Here is a 17514-nt window from a genome sequence, read left to right on the forward strand (position 1 = left end):
TCCTATAGCTCTTGAAAATCCACCCTTTATAGGGACTGGCTGTTTTGTCCTTATTTCTTTCGAAATGAGGAAGGCGAAACCGTTGCCGTTAATAGTCAATGGTTTTTGGCACAGAGCATATTAACCGATTTTCGTAACTCGAAGTTGTGAAGGAGAAATTTGAATACTGGGTCATCTCATGACGAGCGTTCATCGATTGACCATCGCAATCATACGGTTTGAGATCGCACGATTATTTTCTCTGGTTGTACTTCAAGTCTTCATTATACACTGGCAACAGAAATACTCTCAATAAGATCATGGCCAACGTTTAAAACGTTATTGCCGAAATAACACTGCAAATATTGGACTGAACTATCAAAAATTGGATCGATCGCTTGAAGTACTACCAACGAAGCCGAGGCGGTTCCGTATTTAATAAAGCTTTTAAAAATTATAACATCAAAAATTATCAAAACAACTTTAAACGCAATCTGCCAGATGGTGTTTGCGTAACAGCTTTGCATTTGCTTCTGATATACTTTTTTCAACAAAATTTTTTACTACAGCGTTGAAAACCATGCAATATTGCATGTAAATATTATATAAAATGCATAAACATACGAGTAAATACTATTCAAGGCTAAAATGTTTTCGCAAAAATATATTTTACCTCGACCAGCATGCAATATTGTTCGAGATTTAAGCCGGGATTAACGGTGTGCGGTATCAGTAAAGGAAGCACGTGTATCGCCATCGTTTCCACCGTCAACCCATACGTTTTATCGGCAACCATTTTGTGATAAATATCTGCAAGCAATTGAAACGTAGTTATTTGTTATTAAATACAAAATATTTCTAGCACGTATTCATTTTCATATTTTATTATTCACTTGTTAATGCAAACACAAGAGTTAGCATAAATGTTTTAAAAGCACCAACATTTCAATAGGATTAGAACAAAAATAGAAAAAGACAGTTACACAACCAAAGCTCTCCTTGCTGTGTCAATTACTAGTATAGTCTCATATTTGGCAATTTTCTCTAAGATCGTCAAATAAATATTAGCCACAAGTAAATTAGTGAACGTGTTCAAGTATTTCTCAAGGAATTTTCAGAATGTAACACACAGTGGAGCCATCAAGCTCAAATTTTGACTACCGGACCACAGTAGTGGTTTCCAAGCGGAAGTAGCCGCCATTAAAGAAGCAGTGGATTGATTTCTTACTTCTGCAACTACTGTAAGGGAAGTAAATATTTATTCCGACAATCAAGCAGCAATTAGGGCCCTGGGATCTTCGTTGGTGCCTTCGAAACTAGTGAATCTTTCTCGACTGCATCAGAGTACTTTGATATTAGATTAATTTGGGTTCACGGTCACCGTGGCATGGCAGGAAACTACTGGGCTGATGAGCTTGGGGGACACAAAATTCTCGAGATGGTTTCACCGCAAAATGAGGAGTTCCCTCAAGAACCTATGACCTGCTCCTGGAAAAATGGGCTTCGCGTCAACTCAGCGAACGCTGGCTTAGTACCCACTCGTGCAAAGACGCGAAATTCTTCCGGCCACAGGCAGCTCGGGAGCGCGCGTGGGAACTTCTAAGGCTAACAAAGTAAGCCGCAGCTCGGGCATTGTCCGGCAGGTATCCTTGCGAGGTATCCATGAGACTTGGCATTGCTTCAAGTCCTTTTTACAGAAGCTGTCAAGGGGATGAGGTGTAATCATCTCAGCACCTTCTCTTCAGCTATCCTGCTCTCGCCGGGCTCAGGTTCAGACATTTTGACTTTTACTTTCTTGCTACACCTGCGGATATATCAATTTGAAATATCACACCTGGTAAACTCCATCAGTAGCCTGAGATCATCGTCATCTTCCTCTAATCCAAAGCCCCCTCTTTATTTGCTGGTGCGATCTCTTATTTTTTGGGCTAAAACTTGAAGAACTGTCTAATTAGAAAATGTTTCCCTCAAATGAGAGTAAAACGGTAGTTGCCAATAAAAAGTAAGGCAACTTAGAGATCTGCTTTTCGAGCAACAAAATATACATTGAAACATTTGCTTCTCAAAAATAAGATTTTTTTTGGAATTTTCCACAAAAAAATTAAACAGTAACAATACGTGCATCTTCTAAGTAGGTAACTGAGTAGTAAAGTCCTTTCTCGACGAATCTTATTGTATAGCGCATCCTAGGCTTTTGGACGGACGATATCCGTTCAGGCGTCCCTTGAAGCGTTTAAGAGAAAGATTCTGCGAAAGATTTTTAGACCTTTGCACAATGGCGACGGCGAGTATCGGAACAATGGCAATGGAACAATGCGTTGTGTGAATTTTACTACGTTGGTTGGGTCATGTCGTTCGAATGGAAACAAACGCTCCGGCTCTGAAAGTATTCGATGCGGTACCAGCTGGTGGTAGCAGAGGAAGAGCAAGACCTCCTCCGCGTTGGAAAGATCAGGTGGAGAAAGATTTGACATCACTTGGTGCGTCCAGCTGGCGCCGATTAGCACGAGAAAGAAATGACTGACGCGCTTTGTTATACTCGGCCAAAATCGCGTAAGCAGTTATCGCTACATTCAGAAGAAGAATAATATGTACATCTTCAAAAGGCCTGCTAGATAGTTTGAAATTGTTTATGATTTTGCTAGAAAAAAAACTTTGCAATAGTTCCAGCAACTTCTAACTAAGAAAGAAACTATAAAGGCAAATAACACTGTGTGACAAAAAAAAAAAATTAAATATACTTTTATGGAGACCTAGCACAACTTATGGCTATAGAAAAACTAAACAAAATGGTAAAGGAGAAATTTCCAATACACCCCCAAAATCTCGTTTTATGGCCATAAACCCGTTTTTCAGTAGGTTGATGTGAAGAATCACTCCTAACTTCGCCAATTTACATCCGATTTCGAATTTGTGTTTTTAGTTCGAAAGAACAAAAACAAGCCTTTTTGATAGTGTGTTGACAATTTTTCTGAAATGACAACTGACGAGACTGTAGACGGAAGTATTTGGAATTTTTTTATTTTTTCTCTATTTTTTCAACTTTGACATAATTTTTACGATATTATCCGATATTGAGGATTTTTTTTAGTACACTACTGTTATAGTAAATTTAATTTTGCGTCGAATGAGCTATATTTGACTGTAATTGAATTAAAATTAAAAGAGTTGTGTGAGTTTTAAGATTTTATTTTTTTTTTTACTAATTTGGTATGTAGGCATCGAAGCATGAAAATGATAACAAGTGTCATTATAAACACATAATATTTATTGGAGTATTGTGCAGTGCAGCATTGTACGGTATGGTACGGTGCGATACGGTGCAGTACACAACGGAACTGGTTCCAAACTTAAAAATGCATTGGAAACGGCCCTTTGGAGTTTAGTATGGTACGGTACATTTGTCATTCTCTTCATCAGTTTTGAATACTTCTCTGTAAGAAATTCGATCATCATCATTCATCTGAAGTCGTCATCAACTAAATTTCATTGTTTAAATCGAGAAGCGAGCGTTTCAGATTGTCTTCACGATAGAAGTAAATCACGAGAAAGGCCCTGAAAATCTGAATTTGATACAATGTGTCGTTCTGAAGACTTAGAACCAGACGGAAAGTACTCTTCATCATCAGGTTTATTGTTATCAGTTTGATCATCATCAGCAATGAGTTGAACTTCCTTCAGTTCAGTTCCTGCAGTTGAGTCAATCATATCGTCCAAGACTACGGGGTTCTTAACAGTTGCGACATCAGCATACTTTATGCGCTTTCGAGCTTTATAATGATGACCGTTTACGTCCGTTTTATAAAAATAACAATCATCTGGTTTATGATAAGACTGATGATGCCACATCATCGGAGAATATTGAGAAATTCGACTTTTATGGCAACGTTTTGATTTATATCTCTTGAATTTCTATGAAACAAACAAACTTTGACGTTTTAATAAGGTTAAATTATAATAACAAACTTCTTTTGTTAATCAATGCACAGAGTGAACTTTGGTACACTTGTGACCTTTTCCATATTTCTATTGAAAAAAAATGTGCTATAATATGTCAGATATTTTCGTAAGTTCTAACCAGTTCTGTTGTATGCAGTACAGTGTACTCTTATGTATACATATTTACTCCAATAAATATTATGTATCTATAATAACGCATCAAAACACGTCCTTATTCCCATTTAGCGTAAGTTATAAATACATACCAAATTAGTAAAAAAAAAAATAAAATCTTAAAACTCACACAACTCTTTTAATTTTAATTCAATGACAGTCAAATATAGAGCATTCGACGCAAAATTAAATTTACTATAACAGTAGTGTACTAAAAAAAATCCTCAATATCGGATAATGTCGTAAAAATTATGTCAAAGTTGAAAAAATAGAGAAAAAATAAAAAAATTCCAAATACTTCCGTCTACAGTCTCGTCAGTTGTCATTTCAGAAAAATTGTCAACACACTATCAAAAAGGCTTGTTTTTGTTCTTTCGAACTAAAAAAACAAATTCGAAATCGGATGGAAATTGGCGAAGTTAGGAGTGATTCTTCACATCAACCTACCGAAAAACGGTTTTATGGCCATAAAACGAGATTTTGGGGGTGTATTGGAAATTTCTCCTATACCATTTTTCTTAGTTTTACTATACCTACAAGTTGTACTAGGTCTCCGTAAAAGTATAAAATCACTGTCGCACAGTGTAATTGGAGACAACTAACCAATACATATGTAGTATAATAGCTTTGGTCGCAGTAATAGTAGGTCAGCTTCTGCTGAAGCTGGTTTAATCTAGCTAAATGGTGTAACTCTTCATAGATAATTAATGTGACTAAGTTTCTTGACGTTTACAAGGGCCAGTTTTGCAAACACAATACCTGTCTTCAAATGTCTGGAGCATTGTTTTGTGTGAACACAAAGTAAGGAACACCCTAAAATAATATACATGTAGGTATCCTGCAAAATCTTTAAAGGAACCCTGAGGATCCACTATTACATGTATGTGCATACATAAGTTTATATATTGATTATACTGTTATTTTGTTAAATACTTACGAACTGTACGCATCACAATATCCGGATCCGGTATGCGAACATCACCAAGCAGCTGCAGGACTTCTTCCATAACCTTTTGCAGCAATATTGAAGGAAATGATTTGGCATATAAATAACAGAAAACTGATTGTGAGGTAAATGGATAACATTTTTCGTAGGTATGAATAAGCTGCAAACCACAAATATATACATATAAGCACCTATATATTTACATTTACATATGCGGGTATTTATGCTCCAGTGTGCATTTTCTGCTCTACCTACGACTTACAATCATTTGCATAGCACTCCTTTATATACATAGCGCACATTTGCATACATATTTAGAACTTACCAGACAGGCTGCTTAGCATAAGTATACATGTAAATTTACATATTTATATGCAAGTATTATTCACCTGAGCTCGCTCCAGTTTATCCATCAGCCTTTCAATGCAGATGAGTACATTTTGCACAATTTTTGGATCGGCAAGATTTTTTTCAAACACCGATTTTACCTTTGGCACAACCATACGTCTTATAGAGACATCTTCAATGTTGTCGAATACGTTTGTAACTGCAACAACAGCAGCGCTCTGCGTGTGGAGGTGGTTCAAAAAATAAAGTAAAGGGTTTTTTGTATAGAAAAGTATAAGGAAATTTCACACGTTTTAAAATTATTATTCTATTTGCGGAATGATCTTTATATGGCGAAATGAAAGCAACCCTATGCCTAAATTTATTTCTAACAATAAGCGTCGTTTTCTTCATTTCCTGTTATACCTAAGTCAAAATATTGGTAATTTTAATAACTTTTTTGCTTTATTTGAAAAAGTTGTGTGACTATCAAAAATGTTATGGGATCGCTTTTTCTAAATTTAGTGTTCTTATTAAGTTGGACGGGATTTTTCTCTCTTAAGTGAAATTTGACGAATTTGAAATTTCAAGCGAATCTAATTCCTTTCCTTTTTGAAGTGAAACTTCTTTTGTCTCGAAGGATGAAACGCTGTGAGGAGTAAAACCATAGCGTTTCATCGATATGTGACGCTACGCCAGCGCCATCTGTTAAAAGCGTGGCGTGGATGAAACGCTGTGAGGAGTAAAACTACGCTAAACTACGTAAAACTCACGCTATGCCAGCGCCATCTGTTAAAAGACTGGCGTGGCGTGTCGTCGTGAATGTAATGCGGTCGTTTATTATTGCATTCTTATCGAATGTAATTTGTAAATATGACATTTGATTGACGGCCGCCGTAGCCGAGTGGGTTGGTGCGTGATCACCATTCGGAATTCACAGAGAGGTCGTTGGTTCGAATCTCGGTGAAAGCAAAATTAATGAAAACATTTTTCTAATAGCGGTCGCCCCTCGGCAGGCAATGGCAAACCTCCGAGTGTATTTCTGCCATGAAAAAAATCTGCTCATAAACATATCATAAAACAAAATGAAATAAATGTATAAAAAAAAAAAAAAAAAAATTTTCTTGTGATTCGAACCAAGGATTTCGGATCGGAAGCCCACATTGCTAGCCGCTGGGCTATCGCGCTGTGCTGTCGCCGCAAAATAATGTATCATAAATCTGTTTACCATACCAAAGACCATACACTTTGCGAACGCATTTCGGTGGAAACAGTTGACAGTTATCCCAAACACAATATTATTAGTAACGCGAGACGCGTCATAGAGTGTGTGTGTAGTTTTGAGCAAATCTTACAAACATATTTTGTTTTGTTGATTGATTTCTGTTAAATATGGCATCAAATCAACAAAAACGGAAACCGAAAACAGGTGCTGAACGGCAACGTGAGTATTTGGAGCGTAAAAAATTAAGAGCTACTGTTGAACACCGTGACAGTGAATCCTCCGGTTGTACGATAAGTGATAATTTGTAGTACCAACAACAAGATGCGGAACTACCATTGATGCAGTATTTCATCGATACCTTGATAGATTAGAATGTAGATCATTTTTTACGTATTTCAGTTACCATAAAGCCCTTGTTTCATTTTTGGAAAACGAATCCAATAATGATAATGACAATGCCGAGAACCAAATGTAATTGAGTACAATAAATTCATTTCTTTTTATATTAAAATAAATAAATAATTCTGTTTAATAAAATTCCATTCCATGCTTTCCATGACTTCTGCATGCATTATATTGAAATAATAGTTAAATTATTGATTTGTTGATAAAAGAAGTTTCACTTCAATCGTGCGGGTTCCGTGAACTACCACACACTTTCTTTTCTTTAAACTGGAAGGATGCGACACAGTAAAATATCTATCCTTTCGAATGGCTATTTGAGGTCACTTGAAACTTTTCCGAAATTCTAGGCATTTCTCATGGGAAAATAAGAGTGACGAAAATATTGAGAATTTAAAATGCTAAGCAATCTTATGTTGCTGGCCCAATACAATTGTTAGAAATTAATAGAAATGTACTAAAATGTATGAGAAGTTGATAAATGGCAGTTTTGCTTCACCTGCTTTCAATTTCTAGCGTCACGTTGGATATATTTCAAATTTGCTTACTGACTTGGTCTTCAGAGGTTAAGAGGTCGGCTAGTGAAACGTTTTTTTAGGAACTCGAAACAGCCATGAGAATGTTCCACTTGGTTGCTACTTTCCTGGCAGAAAATACCAAATAACTATAGTACATACATAGAATTGCGTTGAAGCTCATTATTTGTACAGAAAAGACACGAATAGATGTTGTTTTAAAATAAAGCATAACAAACTTAAATTATTTTAGGTTATACTATTTTTATTCAAGCGGAGGTGTATGCTGTTTGTTGTGGAAAACAGAAGGAGAGGCAGGTCTGTATGTGTCTGCAGTGACAGCAAAGCTCATGGCATTAGACAGTACTCCAATCACTTCAAGGGTAGGTGAGTCTTGTAAATCCAGGCTAAACTATGTCGGTAGTCATAATATCTTGATGCTAACATGGGTCCCGGGGCCTGCAGGTATAGCGGGTAACGAGATCCCGCCAGACTCTTTAGCTAGGATGACAAGCATTAGGCATCTGACAATTATGTAAATGGTAATGAGTGAAGGTACTTTTCCCAATAAGAAATACGGCCCATGGCGTTAATACGAGTTTGGTGTCAATCCAACAGTAAATGGCGAACGCTATCACGCCATGATAACCGACTTTTTGATGTCGAAAATTGAACCCCTGATCTTTGGTTCCAACAAAATAGCGCTACTTGCCATACAGCAGGTCGTCCTTTCGATGAGCAATTCATCTCTCGCCCCGAACCAGTGGATTAGTTACCAATATCGTGTGATATCACGCCTTTGGATTTTTATCTGTGGTGGTATGTAAAGCTTAAATGCTTTGTGGTTAACTCAGCATCGATTGAGGCAGTGGACGTCAACATTACTAAAGTTATCCACGAGGTACCGACCGGAGTCTTCCCGCGAGTCGCGAGTCAATCAAAATTGGATGGATTGGATTACGGATGGCCAAATTATGGCGAAATTATAGCCAACATTTGAAATGAATTCTCTTTAAAAAAAATATGTGTGAAAAATAATAAAGATTGCCAAATCAATTTGAATTATCGTTGTTTTATTTCGATTTAAAATCCGAAACCTCTAAATTAACCACCCTTTATGTGTGAAAAATTACATCATTTAACCACCGCCTGCAGACTGTCATACGAGAATTAAAATTTTCAAGGACTCGTTCACACATTATGACATTGAGTTCAGCAATCTCGATCTGAATGTTTTGTTTCAGCTCTGGAATCGTTGTTGGCTTATTCGGATATACTTTACTTTTCAAAAAATCCCAGTCTGGTCTGTCTGGCTTATATCCTCGACGGAACTAGTGTCTTGACATTTTTTAACCAACCTTTGATTGCAATTGTCAGCTCATTCGGACAATTTCAAAAAATTATGAATTTTGTGATGTGAAATGCTCTTTATAACTAAATTGATTTTTTTCGCCTTCCTAAACCGCTACTTTATGTTTTCTACATTTAACCCTTGTACCCACTTTCCTCTTTCTTTTGCTTGTTTATTTTCTATACTGAAATCACGGCACAAGAGGCTCAATCTGCTATTTAATCGTTCTTGTTTTCCAATAAACGTCAAATGTTCATTAGAAGATAAAAACATAAATCCAACTAATATAATATGTATATATAAAGTTACACCGTGGGTGCATAGCTAATAACATAACCACCCACCTGCACTTGTATTGTTGAGCTTTCGAAAGCAAAGAACAGCATTGGAATTATGTCTGTGGTAACATCCCCAGGTGCCGTCTTCTCAATAATGAGATGTAAATTCTCCAGTAAAGTCACAGTAGCCTGGATGGATTTGGGTGAACTGAAAATAACTCTGCAAAAATACAATGTAAATACATAAATGTCTATAAACACAAGTACGTAAGCACATGATAATGTACATAAATAGATATATATATATTTATAGAAGCGAAAGCCAATTAGCCGATTTCGTTGGCTCTTCGGTACGATAAGTGGCATTTGAAGAACTAAGGGGGAGTGATACAGTCTCTACACAGCTAATACCCAGAAGTGTAAAATTAAAAGTTAAAAGGATTGTTATGCGTAAACTCTCGAGGAGAGTGAAGGAAATATGATCAATTTATTTCCAAGGAATGCGGGGACCATTTTTATTCATTTTGCAAATTCCCGCTTACAATTTAATGGAATCCCGTCTAAAACGCGGCAAATGTTTCAAAAGTCTCTTAATTTTCAAATCACTTCAGACTTTTTTCTTACTTTTTCAATCATATATAAGTATGTATATGCACTTTTGCACAGGTATTAAAATTTTGTTCAATTACCGGTTGCATGCAAATGCTCAGAATGATGAGAGGAGTCGATTCGGTAGAGACCGAATTTATTCTCTTTACTTGTTCCCTTTTCTGATATTGTGTTTAAAATCAGGTGGTCTGAACGCTGGCCAAGTTTCAGCGAAACCAGCTGATTATTTGGATGCTTGTAAAGATATACGCAGCGACTTGTTAGAATTATTTTACAATATCCAATATATTGGATTGGGGAATAAGTTTATAGCGTTTTTATACTTTTCTTTATTCTACAACGATTTGTTTGCTGTTTGTCAAAGGGTAAGTATTCATTCGACAGAACTCTTTCTGCTCTATTAATTGTGTTTTTAAGTTATTTAATTTTTTATTAGTTTTGAGGCTTAGAAATGGAATACCCTGGAGGCAAAGTGCAAAACGGTGACTTTGAATTCTTAAAGGATGTCTGAATTCGATGAAGAACCAGTCGTGAATTGGCGCAAAAAAACTAACTGCGATGATAAAACGAATATCACTGGGAAATACTCGAAAAGATTGCCACAGTCAACAAGGAGCTCTATATTGCCCAGTTACACCGTGAATGAAGCTATTCGACTGAAAAGACTTTATCGACATAGTCAGGCCCCATGTTGCATAAGTCGTCAAAGCCGCACTCGAAAAGCTCGAATGGGATACCCTTCAGCATCCATCGTATTCTCAACAACTTCTTTGAAACCAGACCAGGCGATTTTTGGCGGAACGACATCAACAAATTGGTCGAGAGATGGGAGGCGGTGGTAAACAGCAACGGCGAATATATAATTGATTCACTTATTGTTTTCACATTATTGTTTTTTGTTTAAATAAATGTCTTTGGGAAAAACGCTACGAACTTTTTCCCCAACACATTACTTATCATATCTTGTACATTTGCATGAGCAAAACTTTTTTTATCGATGGTTTGTGGCCTATAGAACAGTCACATCTCGAGAAATGCAACAGATATTTTATTTGGTTATACAGGGTGACAAAAAATAACTGTATACAAACTTCTCTGTGCAATTAGATGAATGCAAAATTTTTTTAGCGAATGCTATTTTTTGATTGTTGTGTGTGTTCTGAAGTACAAAAAAAAAGTTTTCGTTTATGTTCCAGCTCTTTTTAAACTCTTTGTGTAACGATGTCAAGTAGTCGCTCAGCTATTATAGCCCTGCATAAGCTAGGAGCACGCAACTGCGAGATAGCACGGAAGCTTGGAATTGCACGTTCATTGGCTTCTCGTGCAATCAAACGATTTAAGGAGCTTGGTAATGAAGGTGGCCGTCCTGGAAGAGGAAGAAAACGAACTATTAACACTTCCAATAACCGAAAAATCATCAAAAAAGAGTTCAACGAAATTCTATGGTCTCGAAGAGGAAAATTGCTCATGAGACAGGCATCAATCGAGAATCAGTTCGCCTTATAGCAAAAAAAGAACTTGGACTTAAGCCTTATAAACTACAAAAATGCCAGCTGCTCACGGATGAAAACAAGAAAGTAAGACTCGAAAGGTGTCGTTCGCTCCAACGTCGGGCCACAGGTACGGGCTGGGAAAAAATCGTCTTTATGGATGAGAAGCTGTTTACCGTTGAACAATCATCAAAACGACAGAAATTGGTCTACAGAAGCCCCTGGACTTTCGTCCATTATTGAACATCGTCAAAATCCGCGATCTGTCATGGTATGGGGTGGAATTTGCGCCCAAAAGTGGTGCAAAGCCAATTTCCCTTCTTTCATTACTACTCAAGAGTGGCCACCCTACTTACCGGATCTGAATCCGCTAAATTACAGCGTAGATTTTGGAAGCAAGGGCCAGTGCAAGACGCCACAAAACTTTGGAGTCCCTGAAGCAAGCAATGCGTCGAGAGTGGGATCGCATAACGTTAGGAAAAACTAAACCTATAGCCCAACATTTTTTGAAACGCTTGAGCTTGTGTATTCGTGCTAAAGGAGGCCACTTCGTAACTGGCTGAATATAATGTTACTCAAACGTTGTCTATTAAAATTTCACAATTTGTTTTGAGCTATTAACAATGATAAATTTTTTTCATTAAAAAATGTTGTATAGGCACACTTATTTTTTGTCGTCCTGTAAGCACACCTCCAGTTTTGGTTTGATATGTTGGTACTTAAATACTTAAAATAAAGCTTTTTTAGATTTACTTTAAATTGTTTCAAAACTTATATTAAACAACATAAAAATATCATAGATATGTATTTACAAATGTATATAAGTATGTATTTATATTTGAAAATGAAACACACTTTGGAGATATTATTCTTTGCCTCTTAAAAGAGATATACCCGTATCACTTATTTATGAGCTTCTCAAAAAACAGAAAACAATAAAATAAAACTTAGAAATAGTTTCCTTTTATTTCTGTTCTACAATGAAATGTGGCTACAGAATACGTTCAAAGTTTCTCCTTTTCTCTGTAGAAACATGTATGTGTGTCTTATCTATACAGAAGTTTATTGTTCCTCTAAATAGCGAGAAAAATGTTAAGTTAATATAAGCGGATAAATTTTCCAGCACGCACACAATGACAATACAATGACAATACGGCTTTCCTTTGAGTGACAAACTTAAATTGTACAAATAACTTTTATCACAACGAAAACAATGTGAGGAAGGAATATGGTTGACACGGACAAGAGTCAACAAATCAAGAACAAGAGCGCGATGTAATACCGAAAGCAAAGAAAATGTCAAGATCTGGCAATTTGCGTGAGGAGTAAGAAAGTTACAAGGAAAACATAATGGATGAAAAATAAATAATCGCTTGTTAAATACAAAGAAAAATAAAAGCAGTACAATATGTCCTATATATATAGCTACTATGTACTATGTATATGATTGCAGCAAGTGTCAGCAGTAATGCCCTAAGTCTATTTGAATTCCATTTGTAGTGGCGTGAACCGGACGCGAAGAAATGCACCGAGCATTAGTAACCTAATCATCAACTACTTGCCAAGTTGAACAAGCGGGATAAAGTTGCATAACATAAATATAAATTGGGTTAAATGTCTGGCTGTTGCGAGCCACTAGTCTATTATGAGAATGAGCCGCGAAATTTTATTTACTTTTTACGGATTTAAAAAACATTTTACAAATTATTTATTTACTTTTCTACATTGGCTAGGTTTGGCAGCCGCATCATAGGAACAGCGACGTCACTTAGACCACGAAATGGATACACATACAATACTATTGCACATATATTATGTTATACTATTGTAAATATTTGTACTCTTATGGGTAGCTTTCAACAAGTTTTATTTTTCGCTTGTTAATAAGGTCATACCAATATTATCATAATAATGAGAAATGACAATAATTTAAAAAAAATTGTATTTTATTCAAAATCAACATCGGCCTTTGAAACTTAACAACCCTTTAGTTGATGGTATCCTAAAACAACCTGAATTAATCTTTCTTATGTGGATCTAGGAAAATTTGTTTCCTTACTAAACCTTCGGAGTAAAGCATTTAATATTATATCTTATGTGAGTGCATAAATAACACGGGTCTACAAGTACCTATATCAGATTGGTTTTAGAATGTGCGCTGAATACGATTCCGAAAGTGTCCATCACGTTATGGTTTGAGAAAATTTAGGAGAAACAAGTGTCTGCTCTATTTCCTGATCTCTGCTTTTCTTAAAATTATATATTTTTCTGATCACTTTGTTATCATTAATTATTAAGTATTGTAGTTAAAATATATTCCGAGTATCAACTAAAACAGATCATAAATACGATTGCAATCACATGACTGGTTTAGTAGTCTATAAACTGAACGCAAAGAAATTTTGCACTTAAACGGGGTGTAAAGAATATATAACATATTTAAGGAGGCAAAGTATAGTATGGACCAAAAGAAGCATAAATGTCTCAATAAACATGGATCAGTAAACTAACGGATTGGTTACTTGCAGATTGTTGTTGGTATGTTGTTTTACCAAACCCCTGAACTGGTCTATTTAGGGTTTCTGCAGAAAATAATGGTTGATCTTTTGAACCACATTCCTTTGGATCAAAGGCTATAAAAGTGATTTCCGTATGACGGTTCTGCTGCGCATTTTTCGGGAGTGTCATTTTGAGGGTTTTCAAATTTCATGTTTAACAATTTCGATACGATTTACGTTTTTCTAGAACTATAAGACGATTTTTAATGAAAATTACTTATCCCTATTCAATTTCAGCCGTTTTAGCTTTCATATCAATATGACCTATACCTATTTATACTGAGTCCCGTCAAAATGAAGATTTTAGCAATTTTAAAGTTTGGAATATTTTATATTAGATTAATAACAAAAACAAATGCAAGCAACGCAATTAGCCATGTCTAAAGGCAGTTTTACTAATACTCATTAAGTGCTTCCAAACATAGGTGATTTTTGACAGCCTGGAGCCAACGTGTGCTTATTTTTGCCAGTTGCTTCATCTATTCGACTCTCACTAACGGATGGTGAATCGAAGGGGGCTATTATTTAACTATAAGTGTAGTGTATATAGGCGGCTGCCATAGCCGAATGGGTTAGCCAAATCTCCGTGAAACACAAAAATGAAAAAACAGTTTTTTCTAATAGCGGTCGCCCCTCAAGAAATGGTAAGCCTCCTAGAGTATTTCTTCTACGAAAAAGCTCCTCATAAAAAAGTACCTGCCGTTCGGAGTCGGTTTAAAACTGAAGTTTCCTCCATTAGTGGAATAATATCAAGACGCTCGCCACAAATAGGAGGAGGAACTCAGCCAAACACCCAAAAAGGGTGTAAGCGTATTTTAGAGATGTTGGAAAGTCATCGATGCATCGAGAATATCGATGTTTTGCTTCAGTGTATAAATAGTTTTTGAATGTTATGAGCTTGTCTGATAACAAAAATTAACCGCTAGTCCAAATTACACTTTTCTAAAATGTTGCCTTAAAATTACCGTTGCATGAGACGTCGGTGGATATTGACCATTTTCATTGCCGTACTACCTTGAAAAAAGAGTAATACATACATGAATAAATCGACTCCTCTCATCGTTCTGAACATTTTGATATAAACATTAGAGGGGGCTGAAAAACAACTTTTTTTAGGATCGAATTCTAATAGTGTGAAAAAGTCGCACTGTTAGACTAATAAAATGTGTGCCAAATTTCAGCACAATCGAACGATATCTTCTGTGGCCAGCAGAGGCTTCAAATTTTGAAATTTCTGTTTAAATTCTGAACAATTTTAACTTTTTTGAAAATACTATTTGTTATCATACCGGTATATGTTAAATACAAATTTTATATGAGAAGGCCCACCGAAACAATTTAATTCACTGCACTCCACTCTGTTTGTTTGATCAAGCAATATACTTATGGAGCTCGCAGTAGCTCGTCCTTGTACTGAGAGTAGAATTGAAGTTACAGCAATTACTGTGTCTATTTTTTCTTCCGATTTATTCGAAAGATATTGTTTCGTATAAAAGCATTTAATTATAATCTTTTATTAAAAGTTTATATGACGACAATGGCATTAACCAAATCCCTAAGACAAACGTTTAATTGCCCATTGTTTGGAAGTCCTAAAGATTTGCCAGATCATCAACTATCAAGTTATGAAGATGTAATGAGATGCTGTTTTTTTTCAAAGACGGGAACTGAGAGTAGAGTCAGGAGGAAACAGAGAGCCGGCCTTTTCGATCAAAGCCTGACAAGTTGCCAAGAAAATCATTTATTTATAACAAGGCTTCTATTCCCACAGTTTCACATTCACGCGTAATATACATGATAAATGAGTATCATAAAAAAGGTACAGAGAAATTAAAAAGGGTTTGTATTTTGCACATAGAAGTGCTGCTTTGAAAAAACGTGCCGATGACTTTAAGGCGAATACTTCCCGACTTTTTGATAATTCAGCTTGTAAGTGTCAAGATTTTACAACTTGCTCATGTCTAAGAGAAAAAAAAGTTCCTCAAAAAGAGCAATCTTTTCTGTCAGACCAAAGAGGGGCTCTTATAGGCCGTATCGGAATAGTGGACATACCTGAAACAAAGAAACTTATAGAAAGACAACGACGCCGCGATGAGATGACCAAGCAAATTACTAATAAAAAATTCTGTGATCCAGAAAACTATTCCTCTTGCTCTACGTTCGGCTGCAATATATCAGAAGTGAATGATGGTTCAGAAAGTGACACCTCTTATTCTGATACAAGTCAGCCGAACTTATTCATTGGTTTTGATTCCCCCTCTACTTCTCAAAAGCGTATGAGATTACTGGAAACTCCAGTTATAAGCCAGCGATATGGCGAAAGTGATAGAGCAACGGCAATACTTGTTAATTCAGTACTTAAAGATGTTGGTTTGTTCTCTTCCGAATCACGCGAGAAAAACCTAGTGCGCCGTGAAATACAACTCAAAGATCGCATCAATGCCGTTGCTCCAAAAGCACTATAGGTGGATGGTCAAAAAGACGACACGTATATTCAGGTCAAAAGAGGAAACAAATTCTACCGTCAAGTGATCAAAGAAGAACATATTTCGATTTTATGTGAGCCTGGATCGCAATATTTAGCTCACCTTACGCCGAAATCAGGCAGCGCTGTGGATATTATAGACAGCATTTATGCAGCGGTTATGAAAGAGGATGGTTTCGAGGAATTAACAGTAGTAGGTTGTAACGGAACCGAAGTTAATACCAGACCAAAAGGAGGGATCTTAAGATGTCTGAAGGATAAACTGTGACGTTCGCTTCAGTGGTCGATATGCCTCCTTTTCAATGAACTACCGTTTCGAAGTATCATATTTTCCAGTTCCAAGATGATGTCACTTCTGGGCCGAAATCATTTAGTGGTCACATTGGCTCAAAACTAAACGGTTGCGAAAACCTTAAAAAATCATCTTAACTATGGATCTCAGCAAAGATCAAAAGTATTTGCTGGAAATATCAAAGCTAAACATGAAATGAATTATTGCTTTAAGTTTAAAAACCGCAGTTTTTTCTTGATATACCTTTTATTTTATTATTTTTTTACAAAATTACATAACAGGAAAAAAAGAACAAAACCAGTTAAAAAAAATAAATAAAATAAAAAATAATCAAATTTAAAAAATAAATATAAATAAAAAAAAAAAATAAACTAAAAAAACAAAAAATAGGAACCCAAAGTGCCGCAACCTTCACGTGGTGGGTTCTGGGCTACAAAAATTTGTATGTACTCGTATTTTTGCAATAAAAAGTAAGCCAATTAAAATTTTTCAGAATATCAACTGAAATTTCAATATTTGAGGCCTCTGCTGGCGACAGAAGATATCGTTCGATTGGGCTGAAATTTGGCACACACTTTATTAGTCTAACATGCAACTTTTCCGCATTTTAGAACTCGATCCTAAAAAAATTTTTTTTTCGGCCCACTCTATCTATCTCGATTGATTTACGTTATTAGGTACAACTGTTGACTGACCAAATTTAACTAAGTAATAAAAATAATGTTAATATTAATATACTGAAAAAACAATTCTAAAACTTCAGCTGAGAATACACCAAAGCACGAAGAAAAAGTCAAAAGATCAGTGCTATTTACAGTAGGCGATATCTTTCTCGGTTTGTTGAAGAGATGAAAAATTTATAATTTTTTTGCCTAACCTCTACAGTCTCTTTGGAGAGCTCTTCTATATGGAGACCTTAAAGCATTATCAATAATTTCAAATTC

General features: G+C 35.9%; 1 protein-coding gene across 3 annotated transcripts in view; it reads right to left on the reverse strand.

Moving 5' to 3' along the window:
• LOC129241202 (SCY1-like protein 2) overlaps positions 1-17514 on the reverse strand; it is a 104691-nt gene that overhangs the window by 42468 nt on the left and 44709 nt on the right. For all 3 annotated transcript variants that reach the window (XM_054877418.1, XM_054877417.1, XM_054877416.1), the window contains exons 11-14: positions 9203-9356; positions 5428-5604; positions 5030-5102; positions 653-789 (exon numbers count right to left, since the gene is read on the reverse strand). In XM_054877418.1, coding sequence (XP_054733393.1) covers positions 653-789; positions 5030-5102; positions 5428-5604; positions 9203-9356 — 541 coding nt within the window. The remainder of the gene's footprint in view (positions 1-652; positions 790-5029; positions 5103-5427; positions 5605-9202; positions 9357-17514) is intronic.

Source organism: Anastrepha obliqua, chromosome 3, assembly GCF_027943255.1.
Source record: "Anastrepha obliqua isolate idAnaObli1 chromosome 3, idAnaObli1_1.0, whole genome shotgun sequence".
In the NCBI taxonomy this organism is placed as follows: domain Eukaryota; kingdom Metazoa; phylum Arthropoda; class Insecta; order Diptera; family Tephritidae; genus Anastrepha; species Anastrepha obliqua.